Raw genomic sequence first — 25,711 nt, 5'->3', positions numbered from 1 at the left:
TGCTCCTGCATTTCAGCAACTGTTCATTAAATGATAAAAACATCTTGGTTTGTCTTTCTAAAATTATATTTCACAGCCTTCAGAACCCTCTTCTGTTTTTGTTCATGATCATTACAGGGTGCAGATGTTGAATATAAGCTTAGCCATTACACCAAATACCATCTGGCCTTCTGCCTTGACTTTCCTAGGTAATCAGAAGATACCTCTGTTGTGCAAGACAGTAGAGTAGATTCAGTGTGTGGGCTTAGAACCAGAGTGCTGAGATTCACATCCTGAATCTACCAATTGTTTTTAATATGATCTTGGACATGATACTCAAACTCCCTAACTGTGAGTTTCCTCATGTGTAAAACGGGCTTAAACAATACTACTGCTATTGTTTTGAAGGTTCACTCATTTAGCTTCCATTGCTAGGCACTGTTCCAGGCTTTTGGAATCCAATAGTAAACAATATGAATAAAAATCACTGATCTCAGGAAGCTGACATTCTCAGACATTGCACCTAAAGCCCTTAGAACAGTGTCTAGTACTCAGTGAGCCCTTAATAAATGCCAGCTGTTAGGGTTACTAATACTTGAATGAGACAGAGCAAAAAACTGGAATGACAGGAAATGTGTCAGAATGCAGTCAGCACATTCAAGACCTAGCAGTGGCCCGGTCACTAATTGTTTAGGTGACCTTCCTTTAATCTGTCTGGGCCTCTGTTACTTAAAGTGGTCTTACAGTGCCTTCAATTGAGTATATGGTAGATCACGAGTGACAGAAATGATGACGGGTTCAAATACGTCACAGAAAACATTTTATATTTATCTGTCTTTATTTTACCATTTAAATGATATGAAGGTGCACCAAAGACAAACTACTTTTTCAGTATATTCACAGTTTAGGAAAAGCTCAGACACTAGGTAATCATTTACAGTTTAAAAATAGAGGAAAAAAACCCTCAAAGATCATCAGGAAAAATGTAAATGGTCAGCAGCATACCAAATCTTTTACTTAATAAAATATGAAGTCTCAAAAAAAACCATACACACTCACATAAATAAAAGCTGGAAGCAGCATCTTACATTTAACTTAAAAAGTACACATAAGTAATCCTTATTAGAAATCACTGGACAAGGCAATCTCTTCTAGAACATATAAATGAAATATAATATTATTCCCTTTCTGGCAATCTTAGCCTTCCTAAATTAGTTTTCCCAATGAAGCTTAAAAATAATATTGGTCTCATATACATTTACATGAGATTATACATTTTTTAGGGTTTTGTAAACTTTATTCAAATTAGTTTTCTTTTTCGAGTTAAAATTCATACTCTTTCAACAAGATGTCCACAATTAATTCACGCTCTCTCTTACAAAGCGTTGTAACTTTGCTTTCAATTTTTCTTCGCTGGAATCTTCTTTCTCCTTCTATTCAGTGACACATCTATCCACCAAGTCTCACTCAGAGGGTATTCTCTGCAAAGTTTCCCTGATTATTCCCATCATAGTCCCCATACTGACAGGTCATATTAGATTCTCTTGATATTACTCCCAAAGAATTCTGTAGATTTTATCACAAAATTGACTATCTCTTTGCATTATTGTTAACTTCTGTTATATCCATCTGAGGGCAGTGACTATAATCTTCATTTTGGTAGCCCCTGGCACAGAGTAGGCAACTGCCCACATTTGTGAAACATTGGAAAATCAATGTTTTCAATGGATAAGCAAAACTCTGACTGATTAATAAAATAAATGTGGTCGAATATACTCTAATTTGTAAAGTTGTTAGCTTACTCCATGATGAAAAAAAATCACTGTGTTAGAAGAACCAAACATGAAGAGAATCAGTATAGAGTTGAAAATTAGAAAAAGAAATATTTCACTTAACCCCTCCAAAATATGTCTTTTTTGATACTGACAATGACATATGAAATTAAGAAATGTTCCCCAAACTCCCCATTGATTATGGTCTTTCACTCAAGTATATGGCAATATAAAGTGTATCCTCCTTTTACTTTCTGTAGCTATCAAAGAACAATGGCACAAAGGCAACTTTTAGAAATAAACCCGAATAAAAACAAATCTGCCAGTAGGATTTATCAAGAATAAAACCATAAATGAATGCCATTACCATTTATATCAGGTATGTCAATCCTGAATCCCCTTAACTTCAAAATCAGAATATTCTTTATAGATGACATCTAACAATCTAGTAACATACCTTTGTAAGTAAACATATACAGACCACAAAGTTTATCAGTGTATTTCAAACAGTTAATAAAGTATAAGTAGGAAAGAAAATTTCACACTGGCCTATAGAATGCAACTACTACTGTTTCCAAAGAAAAAGCTGCATAGGCTGGCACATAGGAACAGGGTTCTACAGCACAATTCACTATTATAAAAAAATCAACACAAAGAATAATTTATTTTCTCAATACAATACTATGAATTGGTGAGGTATTAAAATGAAAAAAAAAAATTTATCCAAAAGAGCATTTAATGAGTCTGAAGAGGAACAAAGGACCACTAGTTGGGAGATATCATAAAATTCATCTAGCACTCATGATTAACAAAGGAAATAAGAAAGCAGATAGTTTAGAAGAATTCAATGGAAGTGATTAAAGAAAAATATTATATTGTTGCTATATTATGGCTAGTAAGGAAAAGTCATAATAAACATTTTTAAATGCCAGAAAAGTATTTATGAGAATAAAGACAAAAAGAAGATATTCTATGCCAAGGATGACAAATTGGGGTGTGTGTGTTAATACTAGTGTGTACCCTGGCAGATGTGACTAATTGATCACTGGACTCTTTACGGCTGTTCCTGGAATTCTTCTCAACGTCTACAGGGAGAGCCCCTACCATTCACTAAAAGTTGGCGCTAGTGCTGAAGCCTATTTGTCAAACCCGCTCTCACTGACATTGTTCAAGATGTTCAACTGGGAAACCTTCCCAGTAGGCAAATGGCATAGGTCTATGCATAACCTGCTAGGATATGTGGTCAAGAAAGGGTTGACTTTCAAAAATTTGTGAAGACATGAAAATTCTTAAAAAGTAAAGTGGGGAAAATAACATTACAGCAGATAATATTATGATTTAGAGAGGGAAATGAATTCAAAAAAGCTAACTGCCATCTACAATGTAGAATAGTTTCAATTCTCATGACATAGACATTTACACAGTGATCCATTTTTGAAAAAAAAAATCACTATAAAAAGTAGCAAGAGATTGAAACAATGGTCCTCTCAAATGCAATGTCCCAGAAATTAAAGAATAGTTGTGGTAACTGACAAATTAAAAAAAGTTTCAGGCCGGGCGCGTTGGCTCATGCCTGTAATCCCAGCACTTGGGAGGCCGAGGTGGGCGGATCACGAGGTCAAGAGATCGAGACCACCCTGGCTAACACGGTGAAACCCCATCTCTACTAAAAATACAAAAAATTAGCCGGGCGTGGTGGCGGGCGCCTGTAGTCCCAGCTACTCGGGAGGCTAAGGCAGGAGAATGGCGTGAACCCGGGAGGCGGAGGTTGCAGTGAGCCGAGATCGCGCCACTGCACTCTAGCCTGGGCAACAGAGTGAGACTCTGTCTCAAAAAAAAAAAGTTTCAATAATGTGCATTTATTACAGTTTAAAGCCACAGGCAGTCTAATAGTATGAAATAAATCAGAGACAAAAGGAGTAATTACCAAAGAGAATTTGAAACACCTCAATACCTCAGCAATAAAAATTACACATTTTCTCCAAATGAAGAGCAAAACCTTAATGGTTACTTTTAACACAGTGTTGACCACTAATGAAATTAATGATAGTACAATTTTTATCCAGAATCAAAAGCTTTTTAAGTCAATTCTTATCATGTGATTCAATCTATAGTCATAGAAAGTAAAACAGAAATACAATGATAATGTCTTATGTTTAGTTAATTTCCAAAAAAATACATCTCCATAGAAATGAATTTTAAAATATATGCAATTGTTGAACCATATTTAAAATACAGATCATAATTATAGTTTCAGAATAAAGCTGAACACTAAGTAAAATTTGGGTGGGGGTGGGGACATTTAAGTCAAAAATATCTATTGAGATCACATAAATGTATAGTTAAGACGATGGTAACTTTGCTTTCCTTTAATTATACATTATACAACCTCACTAGAGTGTTAAAGCAAAGCCTAGACAATGATACCCCACAGAGAAAAGCATACTTCGGTAACAAAACCAGTTACATAAACTGTATAACAGCTATGAATCTAGCAATGAACCCTGCTCCACATTAAACAGTATTATGCACAGTTTCTGGTGCATAAAAACTGCATCAGTTCTCCACTTCATTGAGCTTATTTATACTTAGCCATATTTAGGATCTGACATGAATTCTGCAACAGATCCTAAGTTGTACTGACATTTAGCACTAAAAAACACTTCCTGCTACAAGCAACTAAAACCACAATGTATAAAGCATTAAGACCAGGTCACTACATATAATCAGAACAAGTTTCATAAAATCTCCTTTGAAATAACTAGTATTTATTTTCTCAATACAATGCCATGAATTAGTAGGTACTAAAATGAAAAAAAAAATTAATTCGTCCAAAAGAGCATTAAATGAGTCTGAAATCTTTTACTTTTGACCAAATTCACTGTCATGAATTGCTGTTTTACTATTATGCTTTACCATGACTTCATATGTAATTTCTTTGGAAAATGAGAATAGACAACACATGAAACAATCTTACCTGATTACAAGGCTGTAGTTTCTTATATTACTAAATTGTAGTACATTCCATGTGACTGTTGTTCATGATTATAATAAAACAAATTCTAACTAGAAGGCAAATCACTATCTACTTAGGTACTCACTTCAAGTAAGAGGAAAAATGAGTGTTTGTATAAACTATATAAACAACAAGCAGAGGACACGTTCACACAAAATACAGAAAACAGCAAGAAAAGCCGTGAGTTTCATGAAAGAAAATGAGTTCTGTATTGTAGCAAATACATCAGCTTTCCAACATTCTATTAATAAAACCAAAAATTGCTTTAAAAATGTTCTCCTTACCTGTGTATACAGTTTTTACTCTCGAGATACAACATACCAGCAGCAGCGTCTAATGAAAATTTCACTAACTGTTTGAGTTTTAGTTCATCCTTCTTCCTTCTCAGAAAGGTGAGGAAATCACCTCCTAGAGGAATTGACAGATGAACAATGAGACAAAGTTATGATGAAAGTAACATTTATCATCTATTTGGATCTATTAGGAATATTTGACAGAGCAATATGCATTACACATTTGGCCATGCTTTTTGCCCAATTTGTTTGAGGTGAGGATAACAGAAAACATGAAAAGAAGATATCATATTAGAAAACAGACACCATAATCTCTTCTAGATACAGTTTAAGTACTTTAAGTGTTTCATACTGTACATTATCCAGGTCATAATAACACTCAAAAATCATACTTTTTCCTTTATCACTATTTTTACCAATTTGCTTCATTAATATCTATGGAATTTGATTTTCTCTAATGCCACATGAAAACTATATTATTATGAGTCAAATATGAGTATGTAAAAAGTAAATTATATTGGATTAGCTATTAGATTCAGCGATTGCTTAAAAAATTAGACTATTAACACCAACATAACTGATAGCAATGTCCAGAGAGAAAAAGAAAAATGCTATGATTTTGGCCTGATTTACTCACTGACCCAGATTGCATTTTTATGCATCAAATAAATTCCAGTGAAGTCTTAGAAAAACTTCTTAAACCTTTATGGTCCAAGACATACATAACATGAGCCAAGTAGTAATTTGAAGTTTACTAGTAGCTGCATTTTTTAAAAGTTTTAAATGTGCAAATTATTTTAATAATATAGTTTTCTTGAATCTAATATATCCAAAACATATATGAAAATTATAGTTGAGATATTTTACATTTTAAAATCACAATCTTTGAAATATGATATTTACATTTATGGTACATCTCAATTTAGATGTAAATTTCATCTGAAATATTTGATCTATATTTAGATTTCATTAAATTTACAGCTGAAAAGTAGATTCACATACCCAAGATGTTCCAAACATGCTTAAAATTATCCAATAACTGAATATCAGTATTTTAATTTAAATCAATTAAAATGAAATGAAATTTAAAATTCAGTTTTTTAGAAGCAGTAGCCACATTTTAAGCACTCAAGAGCCTCATATGGTCAGTGACTACCATACTGAATAATGCAACCATAAAACTTTGCATTCATTTTTAATATAACATTAAAAGCTTAGGCTTATTTTTCTTTTTAGTTACTTTATAGTTTGTTGCACTACTAAAAAAGAGTTAAAGTATATTAAAATACATGTTCTCCAAAAACAATCTTTCCCACTTTCTCTATTAGGCCCCCAGATATTAAACCAGAATTTTAAAAGAGGGATTAGCATTTTATTTGTCATTTCTAGACTATTTTGTTCTTTTACTTCCTTCATCAGGGATCTATGCTTTCTTAACTAGAAAAGCTATAGAGGTGAAGACTTAATGGCTTTTTCCTTAATGAGAATACCTAGAAAATAAACATCTGCCTAACTCTCCTTTAAATATTCTCTTCTTTTCTAACCTTTTCTCTTATTCACAGTTTAAGTATTATACAAATTTAGGTGAGCCATTAACAAAATCAAATAAGCTATGCTTTAAACATAAACTTAATGGTGTCAATTTTTTTCTGTTATTTTTAAATGAATACCAAATATATTAAATTACCAGGATGATGATTGAAATAGTTTCTATCAAGCTTTACTTAAAAATCAGAACAAAACCTGATTTCAATAGTGAAAAGTAAAATTCCACTAATTTATCAACTTTAATAGATACTAAAATGCTTATTAAAATAGACATGAAATTAATATTTAGTTCAAGCTATTACTTGAACCAATATTCACATATTAATTATTTTGTTAGATATATGTACCTGTTTTAGAAAACATGTACCTTCTGGTTTTGAAACCACATAGTATTCTGTCTGAGCTATAGAATAACTTTTAAATGAAATAATCTTTTCTGCAATTTAATTTAAAAGCAGCATATGACATACATAACTCCAGTGCTGTTCTGTAGAATCCTGATACTTTTTTTCCAGTTATCACTTTATCATCTGACTCTTAAAAATTTACTTCTTGATATAATACTCTTTGTACTCCCAACCCACATTTGTTATTCAACAAATTATTTAACAAACTATTATTCAACAAATTACCAAATATTGTTTAATGTATAATATATGAATAAACAAAGACAAACACTACACTTAAATAGCGTTAAATAATGAATGAAAAGTGATGTCCAGCAAATAAAAGTACTAGGAAGGCAGAGCGATATACAACTCTTTCCAAATACTGTAACACAGTCAAAAATACAGAAGGGGTTTCTGATTGTTCTGTAGTTAATCCAACAATATTTCTGCCTTAGAACAATTTCCTGCTTAAAGTCATTAAATCTAGGAAAGGAAATTTTCAATTTATTTCCAATTTATAGTTATTTAAGCCACAGGCATAGTAATACTAAGGGAAGGAACACAGTTCCACCATTCCACAAGCCTAGTCAGCTTCTTGCAGAAAACTAGAGGGAAGCAAGGACCTCAATAAAAATTAAATAATTATGAATTATTATTGAAAGCCCAAGCCTTCTGCATGTACAAGTATTAAGATCCCTGAAGCAAGAAATAAACTCCCCAGGAGGCAGAATATGGGACTAAAGTTAGGATACCCAGAAAATAACTCAGACGGGGCCAGAGATATTCCCTTAACCACAATACTTGATTATTACCATTAAGTGATAAACTGAAGGCTGATATCAGATGATATAGTCTTCAGTGTTCACTGTGAAGTTATTTTAGAAGGCAGAGCCTGTCCCTTTCAACTTGTTCTTTTGTCATTTGCATTAAGTGCCAATATAAAAACCTCTCTTAGAATTTGTGATATATGCAATATTCATACATGCAGCACACACGTATATATGCATATGGATACATATAGCATACGGTATCCTACCTGACCACTGCAGTAAGGATCTTGGTTCTCAAAGTGGGCAATAAAAGATAACTCACGCCCCTTTTGTAATTCTGCTTATCAAGACTTTAATGTGGGTGTGCTGCACATTAAACCAAAATGGGATACATTATTTCCTAGAATTCTGTAACAATGATAAATTTCTAAGACAATACTTGCAATGTTTTTAATAGTCAGCTTATGGTTTACTAGGGAGATAGCATGACTTGCTGAAAAGACATGGACACTTAAGTCAGACTGACCTAGGTCTGATTAACCATGTGGCCTTGGATAATTGTTTAATCTTTCTAAACTTTTAGAAAACACAGATTTAATACCATTTATTTCTCAAGACAGCTTTGAAGACTAAAATGTATTTAAAGTATCAAGCATGTGCCTAGCACATAGTACACACAATAAACACTATTACTACTTATTATACTTTATATATTAATTATATATTTATATATTATATGTTTATATACTGTTGTAAATACTATTTAGTATTTATACTATTACTATTATTGTTGCTGTTATTTTGTAAAAAAACAAATGAGAAAGGGTTGTAGTAGGGACTCAGTGTTTGCTGTATAACATCTATTTTCCCTGATTCATCCCAATTTCCCTCATGGGACTGCCCCTCTACCATTTTGGAGGGCATTAACCTAACCCTCAATAATAAGGGTGATGCTAGACTGGCTTAGCCCAGTCGACGAAATCTCTTCCCTAACTCAAGTGATTGGTTCAGGAATAGGCACAAATCTTAAGAAGATTAAATAACACTGAGAGGCAAAGATGCTTGAAGAGTGAAAAAATTTTTTGAGAGAAGTGCCAAGAAAGAAGTACAACTAGACATAAACATGACATCACATAATATCATGAAGACTGGCAGCCTTAGGATGAAAGCATCCTAAGATGCATTCACAGAAAGCAGAAAGGAGTGAAGAAAAGATACTAGCCATTGGTGACAAGCCTGAGCCACTGAATCACATACTGCCTGTAGTGTGACTTCCCTCTAAATTTGTCAATTAACTGAATAAACTCTATAGAGTTTTTTTTATACATCTTCTGTACTAGCAATTTGAAGATATCTAATGGATAAGATGACATCTGTATCAGAAGGTCACTTTGAGGATTAAAAAGATAATATATATTAAATGTCTGAAACAAGTAGGGAAAACAATACATAGAAGTGTTTATTACCGTTTGCAGCCAACCTTTAATGAGAGAATAGCTGGCTATTATTTTCAACAGCTGTTTCTCAAAGATTTCTGTTACTCTGTGCTATGAAAATTTGATCTTACCTGTTCTTTCAGTATTTATGGGGCTCAGAGGAACTGATCACACTAAACATAAACTCAGTGAGACTATGCAACAAGAATATTAATTTATAATTTGGAGAAAAGGGATCATCAGGGCAATGCCACTAACAACTTCTTATCATTGAATCACAGGATCTTAATTTATCCTCAACGAACTTCAGAGTTTATTCAATTAAGATATATCAGTTCCCCAGTGATTTATAAAATGTGTAATTAATTACGCTTGTTTTTAGGAAACCAATTTGTTTCCTGAGAAGTTCGTTTGGTTTAGCTACTTTAAATTATTCGTTAAAAAAATAGGCTAGTAATCAAGGCAAATACTAAATCATAGAGAACTATGTTTGGAGCTCCATTTATGTCATTATTCAGAATTCTTATTTTTAAAATGTTTTGGTTTTTAACCAAAAGTGATGAGAATTATGGCTGTTAGCCAGCCCATCAGAAATGAGGGGGGGGAATCGATATGACAAATATAAACAATGAATGCTGATGTAAACTGCACCCCATGAAACACAGAATAGATTTCATACACTAGGATATAAACCCAAACAAGTTCCTGAAAAGAAGAGGACCAATGCAAACACTAAAGCAGGGGATACTGGCTGCTACATATAGGGTATATTTATGAGAGATGGGCTGCACAGAAAGGAAGATCAGCTGGGAGAGGGCTCTAGTTGCTGAGTGGGGTGATGAGGGCTTCTACCAAGAAGAAACCATAGAAACAAACTAAAACATTAGGTCTGAAAAGACTCAGTAATAAGCTAGAATTGGTTCAGTTTGTGGGGAAAGATGAGGAAGATTAAATACTAAAAATCAGAAAATGACTCCAAAAACATACTGGCTTTCCTGATTCCTTTTCCTTCTTAAAAAAGTACTTCCTGAACAGCTTGCTACCCAAGTAACAGAATTCAGCTAGACCAAATGCAGAGCTGAATGTGTGGGTTTCCTAATTTGGTCTAATAAATAGCATCAGTCTTTTCAGATGAGGTTCCTCGATGGTCATGTTCTGCTAACACGAGAATAGTATGAACTTTTTGCATTTTTCCTTGGCAGGTGATTTTTGAGAATATAACCCAACAGCAGTTATGGTAACAGTTCTGTAAAATAAAGAAGTACATTTCACTGTATTTTTAATTTGCCTGTTCAAGAAGCAACAGCTATACTCTTGCCAGACATGATGTAAACTGCCAGGAGAGATGCCATAGTCAACTTTGGCAAACACTCAGAATGTTTGCATTAGAAGGGACTTTGGAGATAATCTAATCCAGCCTCTTCATATTTATAGATGAGGGAACTGAATTTACTTGACTTAAATTTTTAAGGCGGCGATTTTAGTGATATTACTGAAATTCTAAGGCAGATGTCGCAAACCATGGTCTTGAGCCAAATCCAGCCTATTGCCTGATTCTGTAAATAAAGTTTTATTGGAAAACAACCACACTAATTCCTTTACATATTGTCTATTGCTGCTTTCATGGTATAAGGGCAGAGTTGTGATGGCCTGGAGTTGTGGGCCTGCCTGTACGGCCCACAAAACCTAAACATTTTACTATCTGGCCCTTTATCAAAAAAGTTTGTCAACCACTGTTCTAAGGTACAGATAGAGTAGTAACTCTTATATGAAATGACTTGGACCAGAAGTGTTTCAGATTTTGGAATATTTGCATTACAGTGATTGGTTGAGCATTCCAAATGTGAAAATCTGAAATGCTCCAGTGAGCATTTCCTTTGAGAATCATGTTGGCTCTCAAAAAGATTTAGATTTTGAGGAGCATTTTGAATTTCAGATTTGGGATGCTAAACCTGTATTACTCCAGTATTCCATATAGCTAGCTGTAGTTTCTTTCACTGAAATGATGCTTATGATTGTTTTGTCTATTTTCAACCAATATTTTACTTTTCACTGTTTTTGTAGCACCAGAGTTCAATAGTACTGTTATTTCTTAATTCTCAAAAAAAAAAAAATCTGGAAAGGTGGATTTACCAATTAATTTTTTATGTCTGGAGGCTGATACACAAATTTACACACAAATACACACACACATTGAGACCATAAGTCCTCTGACACCCTCCCTGTCCACAACCCACTGTTTGCCCCCAAGGCAAAGAAGTTCGACTGTCTCTCTCCCTACTTTGATGCTAAATTACTCACTTTTGTATTTTTGGCTTCTTATCCCTCTCAAAGTTGCCTTTGTTATACAGTGTAAAAGCAAGAATGAACAAAAAAGGAAAGTCAGATGTCTAAGATTTTGGCTCTAAACCCTCCAGGATACCCTTCAAACACTTACAATGGTATTTTTTTTAAACAAAAAGAAAAATCAATGGAATACTCATTTTGATACCTATCTGCTACAGGAAAACCTGCAGAGAAAAAAAGAAGGCATCAATTCAAGCTTCCTTACATTTTTAAAAGAGTTGTGAGATAAAATGACATCCACAAAGACATTCACATTTAATAAGGGTAAAATATTTACACATGTCAACAATATTTTCTGAAACTGAATGTATCATAACCTAGATATTTTAGGGATATTAAGGCCCCCAAAACAATGATATCAGCGGATGTCATACAGTCTTACTATTTAAATATTAAAAACAAACAATGTCATACAACCTTACTATTTAAATAATTAAAAAATAATTAAATTTTCATATTTATGAGAATTTGTTGGTCATAGTCAGAATTTACATGATGTAAAGGCTTTGATCAGAAATACATTTACCAATTATAAAACTGCTTCTATCAGATTACAAAAATATTACATTAAAATACTTGTAAAGAACGCATTGCAGCAAGAGTTGGGAATGTCTGTATTTTTAAAAAGGCTGAATAAACATGAGTCTTCTTTCTCACTTTTTTTTTTTTTTTTTTGGAGATGGAGTCTTGCTCTGTCACCCAGGCTGGAGTGCAGTGGCGCAATCTCGGCTCACTGCAAGCTCCGCCTCCTGGGTTCACGCCATTCTCCAGCCTCAGCCTCCCCGGTAACTGAGACTACAGGTCCCACCACGCCTGGCTAATTTTTTGTATTTTTAGTAGAGATGGGGTTTCACCGTGTTAGCCAGGATGCAGGATGGTCTCGTTCTCCGGACCTTGTGATCCACCCTCCTTGGCCTCCTAAAGTGCTGGGATTACAGGCGTGAGCCACCGCACCCAGCTTCTTTCTCACTTTTTTATTGTGGTAAAAACCACATAAATTTACAACATAAGTTTACTGTATTAACAATTTTTAAATGTACAGTACAATTTTGTTAACATATTGCATATTGTTACATAACACACTTCTAGAATTTTGGTTTTACTTGACTGAAACTCTATACTCACTGAACAACAACTGTTTTCCCTTCCTTGCAACCCTCGGTAACCATCATTCTACTTTGTTTCTGTAAGTTTGACTACTTCACTACTTCAGATATCCCACATAAGTGGAATTATGCAGTATTTGTATTTCTGTGGCTGTTTTATTTCACTTAACACAATATTTTCAAGGTTTATCTATGTTGTAGCATTTGGCACAATTTTCTTCTTTAGGGCTGAATAATATTCCATTTTATGTATATACCCATTTTCTTTATCCATTCATCTGTCCCTGTATATTACAGTGCCTTCACTTCTTGGCTGTTGTGAATCACGCTGAAATGAACACAAGTGTAAAAGTATCTTTTCAAAATCTTGTTTTCAATTCTTTTGAATATATATCCAGAAATGGGATGGCTGGATTATATGGTAGTTCCAGTTTTAATTTTTTGAGGAAGCTCCATACCATTTGCCATCACAGTTTTACATTTTTACAATCACAACAACAATGCACAGGATTCTGTTTTCTTCATATCCTCTCCAAAACTTTTTATCTTCTACTTTTTTTCTAGTGGTCATCCTAACAGAGGTAAAGTGATACCTTATTGTGGTTTTGATTGCATTGTCCTGATACTTAGTTATATAGAAAATATTTCAATTTGCTTATCTCTGTGTTTATCTTCCTTGGAGAAAATGTCAATATAAGTCCTTTGCTCATTTTTTAATTGGGTTGTTTACTTTTTGTTGTTGAGTTGTTTTTCTTTTTACTCCTCGGATTTGGTAATTTCAAATGACGTATCTTTGAGTTTCCCGATTCTTTCCTATATTTAGCCAAGCCTGTTGTTGAATTCCACTACTGAATCTTTCTATTCAGTTATGGTATTCTTTCACTCCAGAACTTCTGCTTAATTCTTTTTTATAGTTTCCCTCTTTGTATTCTCATTTTGTTCATTCATTGTTTTCCTGACTTTTTTGTTTATTTGTCTGTGCTCCCATGCAAAGCACTGAACTTCATATTGAATTGTCATGTAATTAATAAATCCCTGTTTCTTTGGGGGTTGGCCTGTAAATTTTGCTCCTTTGATTGGGCCATGTTTCCCTGTTTCTTCATGTGTCTAGTGATTTTTTGCTAAGTTTATGCATTTACAAAAACAGCTACCACTACAAATCTTTATGGATTGGCTTCATACAGAGGAATATATACACCATTTAGTCCAGCTAGATATTTGGGGAATCTCTGAACTCTTTGGGGGGATGTGACTTGAGATTGTACATGTAATTTGCCACCTAGAGAAGTCTGTGGTTGTCTTTTTTAAGAGCTTGTAATCTCTCACTCCATTTGCTGTCTGCTGTACTACCGCAGGTTCTATGGCGTTGCCACAGCAAGTCACTCTGCTCTCCTTGGATCTCAGTGCCCGCAGTGATCCAAACAACGTTAGCTCCTCATCAGTGGTGAGTAGGCAACACAGACACCACTAGTCCTTCAGACAGACCTCCAAAAAGCCAGAATACTGGATGCACACTCCACTCATCTTCTTCCCTCCTGAAGAAGAAACCACACGTTGGGTGTTTCCTCCTAAAGGCACCAAGCCAAGCCAGACTTTCTCTGCAGCACAGTAGGTCCTTTGGTACCACAGGAAGCCACTTCTACTCTCCCTTGTTTTCAGTGGGCTCAGGCATCTAATCTATGCTTGTTTCATCAGTGTTTGGGTTCAGGTGAGACAGAAACCAGTTCTCTGGGGAGATCTCTGAAAAGCTGGAATATTGGCTAAACATTTCATTCTCTTCCTCAAACCCAGGAGAAATTGCAAGCTGAGAAATATGCTCCTGGCACTATGCTATGTTGGCTTGGTGAAGTCAAACTGCTTTTTAAACTCATTTCAAGACAGCTATTCCTGGCTTTGTACTTGCCTGGTGTACTGCAACTTCTTACCTGGCTTCTGGAGTTCTCAGAAAGTATTTTAATCCATACATTGCTATTAAGTCAGTGTCTCAGTAGAGGATCAAGGACTAAGACTTTCTACTCTGCCATCTTGCTGATTTCACCTTCTCCTTTCTCATTTTTGACTTACAAAATGTTGGTCAGTATGCTACAAGGTACTAGCACTTCATCATTTTCACGTTTCTCACTGAGATGCTGCCCTCCTTAAAGTCAATGGTAAAAACTATTAGTCAGCCCTTTGTACTTCAGCATTTGTTTACAATGCTTCAAAAAATGTTAAAGGGGTAACAATTACATCTTAGTGGTATTTCACTTTTCACTATGTGTTTTCTGTACCAGGGTTCAACAGTACTATTTTAAAAAAATTATCAAAGAGGAAGCTGGAAAGGTGGCTTCACCAATTTCTAAAAAATGTGAAGCTGATATATACATTTATTAACAAATACATACATACAATGAGATCATAGCTCTGCCACCCACCCTATGCACAGCCCACTGTCTGCAACTAAGGCAACAAACTCTCACTGTCTCCTTATTTCCATGCCAAATACAAACTGCCATTTTCATTCTTCAGGGATCATATTAGACACATTTTAAAATCACTCCTCAGAAGTCTAGGGTAGCTTACTGTAGAATCTCTCTTAACTTTGTGAGTCACTATCCTTAATATCTTTTTCTTTAGATGAACCACATGTCTCAATGCAGGTATCTTCATGTAATAGTTTTCTCTATAAGAGGCTGTTCTTTTTAAGGAGCTCTTGATAACTTCATCCACCTGGGGTTATATGAATTGTCTATAATTCCCCTTGAATGATACTGGCTGACTCAAGGGATAGGGTACTACCTAATAGGTAATCCAGAAATAAACCAATTAGCCCTTTATATAACTTATTCTTAATTTTATAAAAGGATTTATTTAGCTTAATGATTTATGCATATGGAAGAGCATTAATAAGCTCAGAGCAATACAACTTTGACTTCCTCAGTTACTGGCTATGTAAGGAAAACAATACTTTTATCTTTGTATCTTTGCAATTAGCAAATAATTCTCTTCCGTTTCTCACCTCAACCCCAATGCTCAACCACACCACATTTCTGGAATACTGTTCACCTAAAAATTTTTTGATGCTACTTAGATGATTCTATTTGACCTAAGAGGGAGGAAAATGCCTACTTAAGTATTTCTCATTATTGATTATCAGAAATGACATTCCATCTTTAAAAAATGATTAAATAATTTAGTACCTTAAATACAAAGACAGAGAAAACTACTGTGGAACCAAAAAGCAAACAAGAAAATTAGATTAGCAACTTCCTGCCTGGTGCAAATGATAAGCCTAGGAGATATAACTGTTAAGTTCAGCCTAGGTTTTAAAAACAAAAGAATAAACAATGCAAATGGGAACCGACCAATTCAGAATCAAATGCTTTCTCTCTAGATCTATGGCCATGACCTGTAATCTGTAATACACTTTTCACTATGATCCCAAGTGGAAATATTCCTGTGTGTCTAAAACTGAAGAAATAGTAGTAAAGAAAGATTTGCTATGGCCAATATATTCTTATGACTCCTACTGTGTTTGATTTATAAATGCATATGAAAACCACTAAATTCATTCCATTACCTATTAATGGGTAATGAGCCAATTACTAAAAAACATTGCTATAATACTTTATAAAATTAGATTTTGAAATATTCAGGGATTGTCCCTGGGACAGAAATTCAGATAATAGTTACTATATTCTGTAAAATCATGAACATCCTTAAGAATGTGATAAAAATTATAGATATTCTAGTCAAATGCTTACACATACATACAACATGCTGCATGAAATTTTTGAGGCTGATTAATATTTAAAGTCCATACATTGAGGAAAAATAAACAAATAAATCCCCTCCCACTACCGAAACAAAAAACAAAAAAAAAAGTGCATTGAGGATTGGAAACTTCATTCTTTTTCCTATGAGGATTAAAATGACAAGCCCATTATACCTCCAAGAATATGTTCAGAGATAAAAAACACACAAGCAGAGGTAAATATAAAATGATAGCCCAAGCTTTTAGAAATAAATGAAGACAAATTGATAAAATTAAGATAAAAAGACGAACACATAATCAGTGTTGGATATTTAAACTTTTTCTCAATAACAATAGAATAAGTAGAGCAAAAGGAAATAAAGATTTAGAAGATTTTAGTATGTTATCAACCAACTGAATATAATTGAATATAGAATTCTACACTCAACAACTACAAAAAGCATATACATTTCAAGTGTGCACTAAATATTCACCAAAACGGACCATGTGCATGGCAATTAAACAAGTCTGAATAAATTTTAAGGAATCAAAGTCATACAGAACATATGACTACAAATTAATTCAGTTAAAATTAACAACAAAGAGGTTTCAAGAAAATGTCCAAATATTCAAAAATTGAGCAACACACTTTTAAATAACACATATGTTATGGGCTGAAATTTGTTTCTCTAAAATTCTTATATTTAAGTCCTAACCCTCAGTACCTTAGAATGTGATTATAATTGGAAATCGGTTCTTTAAAGAGAGAATTCAGGTAAAATGAAGTCCCCAGGGTAAGCCCTAATGTAGTATGACTGGTATCCTTATAAGAGGAGGAGATTAGACACAGACACAGACAAAGAGAAGATCATGTGAAGACACACAGAGAAGATGACCATACATAAGCTAAGAGAGGCCTCAGAAGAAACCAACTCTGCTGACATTTTAAATTCCTAGCTTCTAAAACTGTGGGAAAATAAATTTTTGTTAAGTCACTTGGTACTTTGTGAGGAAGCCCTAGCAAATTAATATATCATGGAAAGAAAAGAAAGACAAGAATGAAAGAAACCACAAGAAAAATTAGAACATAATTCAAACAAAAGTATAATCAGAATTTATTGTATATAGCTAAACAGTGCTAGGAGGGAAATTTACAGCTTTCAATGCTTATGTCAGAAAAGGATAGGAATGAAAATCAATCCATATACATTTCTACATGACAAAGCAAGGCAGGAAAAGGCATATTTAACTGAAAGTAGGAAGAAGGAAATAATAAAGGGCAGCAATCAACAATGAGAAACAAATTATATATTTTTAAAAAGCTAAAATTAATAGATTAAAAAAATGGATAAACACCTAGGAAGACTGATCTCCTCCATTCCCACAACCCACCAAAAAAGGGGAAAAAACACAATTTACAAATATCAGAATTGAAAGATGAAACATCTCTGTAGGTCCTACAGATGGGAAAATAACAATTAGGGGATATCATAAATAACTTTATGGCATACACTTGACAAATGAGATGTAAGGTCCGATACCGTGAAAGATAACTAAAGTGAACACAAGATAAAATTAAAAAAATTTAAATAGCCCATATTGTGAAGAGCACGAATTTGTAGCTAAAACACTTCCTAAAAAGAAAACTCTAGGCTCAGATGGCTTCATTGGCAAATTCCATAAAATAATTAAGAAAAAAATAGAATCAATCATATACAAATTTTCTTAGAAAAGGAGGAGAAAACATTTCTAACTCTTCTTATGAGTCCTGTATAACCTTGATACTAAAACCTTACAAGGATATTATAAGAAAATTATAAAACAATGTCATTTGACAAATTTTATAAACAAAATATATATGATTAATAGAATGCAGCAATACTTTGAAAAGGTAATACAACATGATGAAGTTGGTTTTATCCCAGTAAATGTTTAAAAATCAATCTACTGCAATTCAACATCATAAGGGAAAAAGGAGAAAAATCATGTAATCATATCAATAGATACAGGAAAGCATTAAACAAATTCAGTATGTACTAATGATTTTTTAAAATCTCTCAGCAAACTAGGGAAAGAAGAGAACTTCCTCGGTCCCACAGGAACACCTATGGAGAACCTACAACGATCACCATACTTAATGGTAAAATACTGAACACTCACCTCTCAAATCAGGACCAGGGCAAGGATGCCTGTACTTACTACTTACTATTTATCGTTTTACTGAATATCTAACCCAGTGCTATAATTCAGAATAAAATGGAAAAATTAGAAAGAAGTAAAATCTCTTTGCAGAAAACATGGAAAATTTTTTTAAAAATCTACAAAAAGAAAAAAATAATCCACCAGATTTGGCAGAACAGTGAATTTATGAAGGTCACAGAATACAAACTCAATATCAAAATATCAATTATATCTCTACATGCCAGAAAAAAATACTTGGAAAGTAAATTAGCAAAACATCCTTTATAACAACAAAGAACAAAATACTTCAGAGAAGTTTTAAAGAGGGATGTGTTAAACCTTTATTCTGATAAGTACAAAACATGGCTAAGAGAAGGGAAAGGAGAGCAAAATAAATGGAACAATGTATCAGGTCCATAAATTGGAAGGCTTAATATTGTAAATTTCCTCCATGTTGATTTATAGAATTAACGCACTCTCAACCAAATTCCTAGGAGGCTTTTGTTGAATTTGACAAGCTGCTTCTAAATTTTTCCATAGAACTATAAAAGATCTGCAATAGAAAAAATGTTGCAGAAGAACAAACTGTGAGGAGTTTGACTATCCAATTTTAAGAATTACTACAGAGTTTCAATCAAGAAAGTACGTTTTTTGGTTTCAGGATAATTACACAGATCAGTGGAACAAAGTTCAGAAATGACCCACAATTCATTTGTAACATAGACACCAAAGCAACCCAATGAGGAAAGGAAAGTCTAAGAACTGATAGTTGGGAGAACTAGATGTAACTGTATGGCGAAAATATAATTTCAACTCCCTCTGTCACATCATAGGTGAAATTAGTTTCAAATGATTTATAGACCTAAAGTATAAGGCTCCTAAAAGAAAACACAGGAAAATATCGTTGTGATCTTGGAGTATGTAAAGATTTCTTAGGACTCAAAAGCAGTAACCACACAAAGGAGGGGTAGGGGGAGATAATAGCACTTCATCCAAAAATATTTTTTTAAAGAATTTTTGCTTATCAAAATATATCATTACATAAATAAGTATAAGTAAACCACAGAATTGGCTGTTTTAAAATTATTTTTTTATTTTTAATTGTGGTAAAAAAATCCATATAACAGAATTTGTCATTTTTGTCATTTTTAAGTGTACCATTCAGTAGTGTTAGGTATATTCACACTGTTGTGCAACGGATCTCCAGAACTTTCAGAACTGGCTTTTATTCAAGTTTTATAAAGAACTCCTACAATTCAGTAACAAATAGGTAAGTAACACAATAAAAATGGGCAAAAGAAACTTCAAAAAGAAGATGTATGTGTGGCAATAAGAATATGTAAAAGAGTTCAATATCAATCGCATAAAGTTCAAAAATAGGCAAAATTAATCTCTTTTAAAAGTCAAAAAAGTGCTTATCCCTGGTGATAAAAGTGGTTAGGAATGGGTGGGAGTGACCAGGAAGGTGTATGAGAGAGGATTCAAGAGTCATGTCCTATTTCTCAATCAGGGTGGAAGTAACATGAATGTAAACACTTTGTGATAATTTAAGACTTGTGTTCTCTGCTGTGCGTTATACTTTATTAGGTCTAGGATTTTACCTTGTTTATAAGTTCATAAGTTAGCCTATTATTTTTTCACAGATGCTGGCAGAAGGCATGAGACTCACAGGTCAGAGACAAAGAACTTTATTATTCATAGCATAGCATGGTGGTATTGCAGATGAGCCTAGATGGATACCTGCACACAGAATAGGTTGTAATCTTTGAGTCTGGGATGCCCGCCATTTTACGGCAGGCAGTAAGCAAGCCTACTCTGTCTTACAGGGAGGCTTTATTTCATCTTTCAAAGTTGCTCACTAAAGATACATCCCTGAGAAATGTCCTGGGTCAAGATTAGTCAGGGCCTTGCCTTCTTAATACACCCAGTAACGTGTGCAGACATGCAAGTAATCTGTGGGAAAGTATCTCTTCACATTTTTCAACAAAAAGTTTACTAGATATTTTTACACTACAAAAAAAGTAGATTAGAGGAATGTTGTAAATAAAATGCAGCAAGATTTCAGCCAAGCCATTTGACCTATCATTACAATCTTTGGGGTAAAATGGAGATGAAGTGAGATGGATAGAATTATAGTTAAGTGGATTTGTAGGCTGAACAATAATAGCCATGGAATATTGATTTAAGGTTTGATGCAGATCTATCATAATGTTATCAGTGGTATGATGTGGGACTGCATGCTTAATCTCCTTTTCAATATTTTCATTAAGAATTGGATGAAGATCTACAAGGCATGTTACACACAGAATGAAAAATATAAGTGAAATTAATTCTCATATCCTGGAAGTATTAAAAATATTCGGATATCAAAGCTGCTTTCAAATAAGTGAAGAGCTTTTTCAAGTGAAGAGCTTGATTATTTTCTTTATAACTTCAGGTATCAAGTACAGTTTATATTTTTACACATATGAGGGCAGCATATCATTAATTATTTCCTCAAGAACACTAAAGGAAATCTTCAAATATAGATTTAACACCTATCTTTTCACCGTCAAATATTTGCTTCAGGAGAATTTAAACTGCCTCTACCATTTTTTCTTTTTTGGTTTAGAAAAGAAAGCTATCTTGCTTGGAATTTAGAATAGAAAAGTGTAAAGGGGGTTCTTTTGATAGGTCTGACAGATTTCCACATGATGAACGGTCAATAATAAAAAGATGATTTCTCATATTGGATAAAGACTTTAGAGGTACTAAAATTTCCTAGGATGGATGACATTTCAAGGCAATTAAATTCTTAACTTGATCTATCACAGGAAAACATATAAGACTGTTAACATTCTAATAGAGTCCAGTAAATGGAATTATTTTGGTAGTATCTGATTACGAGTAGTACTTAGCCCACAAACACTTGGGGTTTTAATGAAAATCAGGAAAAAAAATCCCTTTCTCTAAGAGGTAAAACTCTCAGTAGGAGTGGAATATAAAAAGTTTGTCTTTCATATGTTTAATAGTTTACATGTGCTTATCTCATTGAGCTCTCTTAATAATACTGTAAGTATTCATTGACTTTCTCAACAACATACTCTAAGTCAGGGGCTGGTCTGGTCACAAATCCATGTATTTTATCTAGACAGCAGAAATTTATTGACTATAGCAGTTTTCCAGGTATACAACAATGACTGTGTTCTGAAAGGACATGCATCTGACATTTGTCTGATGAGGCACATAAGACAGTGAGGAGCAGATCTTCCACAAAAGAGAGTACTGGGTGTGGAGTGCTGTAGCCTCTCAGGTCACACAGTAAGCTCTTCAGCTAGCCATCTCACAAAATGTCTCCTGTGACACATTGAGCAAGAGTAGGGAGTCCTATCTAGAAATGAACAATGAAAGAATAATGTTCAAAGGACTTTAGAGTAGAAAAAATAAGACAAAAAAAAATAGGTGCTTATTTCAGGCAAAGTGCTAAAGGCCTTCTAACTTATGATTAAAGCACATTCCCTGTCCCCCAGCTCAAATTTCATACATAAACTAGAATAAGATATAGTAAAATAATGGCTATACAGACACACAAGTAATGTGTTATAATGGTTCAGAAACCTTCAATGGATTCTGAAGGGGTAGGAGAGGGATCCAGAGGACAGGTTAACAATGGAGCATTCTTCCTTCATTGGGAGGAAACAAAGAAGTACCTTTATTTTAAAGTTCTTTAGGATAAAATAATAAAGTAATAAATATTGCTTTAGGGTAAAGTAATAAATATTTTAGGAGTATTTATTTTAAAGGGGACATATTAAATCAAAACAAAGAAAAAGTTATTGAGAATTAAGCATCCATAGAGCTAGGTTCTAAGACTTACATTTGTTTTATTTATATTTTCCTATTGCTGAAATTTCTGTGCTAAATCAGTTCTACCACTGACAACTACTGAAGTTTCCTCCTAAGTAACTGCTTCAGAGAAAAAGCTAAATCGGGTTCAATATAATACTGAGAATATCCTTTTCCTTAGATATCATTCAGGGTATGAAATAAATGTTAATGCCTTATTTAGAGTTTTTCTATTAGAATTTAAGTCTGTACTAGAAACAACTCTAGACCTCTAGAAGCAGAAAAATGTTTGGCCATAAACAGATATTTCTCCTAATTCAGATCAAAATGAAAGAGGTTCCTAATTACACTTAATTTTCTCACATCTAAGTCGGGGAAAAAATAAGATTAAAGTAATTTGTTTCAAATGTTTTTCTTAGGATAAGTACCTCAGGAAAGAGAGATAAGAGTCATGCAGACAATAAACTTCTAGTTATTTAAAAGAAAAAGACCCATTCTATATTCGTTTAACCTTAACTTTGTAGAGTTTTACTACATAAACTTGCAGATCGTCTTTTCTCACTCCAACTTTACAAGTAATTAGTTCTAGGAGCTCGGACAACTTGCCCAATTTTGGATTTCATTTATTACATAAAGAGATGCGGTTAGAATGCGGTCTAAAGTCCATTCTAGACGAGGAAGCTCAGCCCAATAAGGAAGTGGGACTGTGGAGATTATTTAACAACCATCTCTGGGTTCCCTGTTTTAATATGCTCTACTTTGAGCACTTTGCATGAAATCATATTTTATTACTTGTAAAAGTCTTCCATCCTCGCTACTCAGCATTGTCCCTCTTTACATCAAGACTGTGGGACTGTTAACCGTGCATATGTGATCTATTGAAAAGCTGGAACTCCTCTGCAATTCTTCTCCATTCTCAACTCTCAATCCAATCTTATAATCAATCTCTAATCTACAGTTCAAGCCATCTGAGAATAATGTTTTACTCATTATCATAGTTTATTCTGTATATACAATGTACAATCTTCTTCCTTGCTCCTATCCTTTAGACTTTACTGTCACTGTTTTTGGCCCAAGTCTATATCCATTTACTTTTGAACTCACAAGAACTTTCTTTATAGATCTTGAACTCAGATAAATGGGAAAATACTGCCTTACAGATTGCCAGCTAACTCACTCCCATTATTCAGACTTTAAATTTGTAAGAATCAACTTCCTGATTCAACAAAAGATGACTTTCACTGATATCCAAAAATCAAAATGGGTAATGCATTGTCTTCTTTACAACTCATATAACTTTATTTTTTAAAACAGTAAATATTTAATTAACTAAATTTTAAATTAATTTATTATCTATGTGACCTTTCCACATTCACTCACATGGAGTATTCCATTCCAGGTCTTTCATCAATTCCCAGAAAGCACAGACTAGTAAGCCACTTTGCATAACACTATGTGCAAATAAGCAATTAAAATTGTTTCATTAAAATGATAGGTTAAATGCCAGAGACAGCATCAAAATAATTCAGATTACACAGGCATTCCTTTCAAGTTATCATAGATTATTTCTTACAGTGTGTTATTTTTATGTTATGACATGCATATAAGTTTAATGAGCAAGCAGGTAGAAAAATGCTATGTATAACTGGGATTTTGTTTTTCACTCTAGATATACTTTATTCATTTAACCATGGGGGGAAAATGTATTTATCATAAAAAGTAGCAGTTTTATTAAACTACCAAGCCTATAAGCTTAAATGTAGAGCATGGTGAAGTCACGATCACCGTGAAAGGCTGGCAAACAAAAATTACTTTCTGTAATTAATAAATTATCAGAAACTGCTAAAAAAGCATGTAGCATTAAGTCTAGAAATGGGGTCAGGATTAGGAGAGAACTGTGGGGTTTGCATTGGCTCGGCTATAGTGTCTGACAGCTACATTGCAGGGCAGTTTACACAGGGAAAGGTCTAAAAGTCTGTAGAATCTAATCTAATGTGATATTTTCTGTGCTGAACAGGTATCTTTGAGGTAACCATAACCTTTCTTGGGTATCATTTCCTTGGCCTTCAAGCCAGAATTCTACTTAGGGGTTCTGTCATCTACACTGATATGTGTTCTTTCTAAAACCAGAACAATATTAGTATGACTTCCAACTGTGCATACAGGGGAAGATATTTTATTAATGCTAGGAAAAAAAATGAGGAAAAAGCTAAAAATATTATGTTTTACAATTCATTCACTCAGTAAATATGGTCTAATATTGCACCGTAAGACAGTCAGACTTACGATGAAATAATAAATTCAGTCCACACTTCAGAGCACCAATCTGGAGTTACCAACGTCAAACAAGCCTTCAATTGCTTCCCAGTATCTCCCACTTTCCAACACAGAGGAAGGTGTTTTCCCCACCCCTCCCAATGAACACTGCCCCTTGCGAAAGTTTTCTCTCCACCTTTACGGACAGTTTCTTCTCTCTACCTTTCGCCCCAGGTGGAGCAGTGGTTAGGACACTTCCATAATCACAGCATCTTATAAAGTTGATTTTAACAGGATTTTTCTTTTCAACTAAGATAAATAGGTCTGATAAATATCTCTTTGTTTCAGTCTTGGAACATCACCACTAGAAAAAAATAAACAAGGAGAATTTACATAAATTCATCTTTAAATGTCTCCCATAATTCACTCAGTCTGATACTCAACTATGTGGGTATGGTTGTGGTAAGACTGAGGATCTCAAATATGGTCTGCAGATACACAAGAACAAATGAAAGTGAATGCAATGTTACATGTTCTCTTCTTTCCATCCAAGAGATCAGGTAAGAATTTTGGCAAAAGTATTTACCAGGTAGCTATATATTAAAACCCAATTACTAGTGATCTTCTCTCATGCACCTACTAAGTCATAAGGGGACCAACTCTGACAGTATTCAAAATATGAGAAAATAATGGAGACCTTCTATATAATCTGTTGGCAAATTTTTCAAGATACAAACTCACACAGGGTTTACAGTCCTTTATATTTCTAATGTGTGACTACACCCATCATTTGCGTAACTTGGTCAATATTTACTAAATGTGTAACTAGTTTTTACAACAGTTGTCTATTCTAAAGCAGTTTATCAACTTGTCATTGTGTGGATGATGTGAAAGAGGGAGAGTCAGTAAACAGACCCAATCAGAGGCATATTCCTCTTTCTTGAGGTAAACTCAAGAGAAAAAAGAACATTAGCACAGCTGGCTCAATTCTCCAGATCTATCCAGGTTGACTGAGAAAGAAAAATAAACTGGAACGTCTCCTAATTTTAAGACAGATGTAG

The 25,711-nt window shown here is 33.8% G+C and overlaps 1 protein-coding gene across 1 annotated transcript in view; it reads right to left on the bottom strand.

Annotated features, from left to right (window-relative positions):
* The window catches only part of FER (fer (fps/fes related) tyrosine kinase), a 498,838-nt gene that overhangs the window by 88,232 nt on the left and 384,895 nt on the right, over positions 1-25,711 (bottom strand). The window contains exon 17 of the mRNA XM_011998204.1: positions 5,052-5,175. Within this exon, the coding sequence (XP_011853594.1) occupies positions 5,052-5,175 (124 nt within the window). The remainder of the gene's footprint in view (positions 1-5,051; positions 5,176-25,711) is intronic.

The sequence above is a fragment of the Mandrillus leucophaeus genome, unplaced genomic scaffold (genome assembly GCF_000951045.1).
Source record: "Mandrillus leucophaeus isolate KB7577 unplaced genomic scaffold, Mleu.le_1.0 Scaffold560, whole genome shotgun sequence".
Classification (NCBI taxonomy): Eukaryota; Metazoa; Chordata; class Mammalia; order Primates; family Cercopithecidae; genus Mandrillus; species Mandrillus leucophaeus.
The sequence above is the reverse complement of the archived record's forward strand: the minus strand, read 5'-3'. Positions and strand labels throughout refer to the sequence as shown.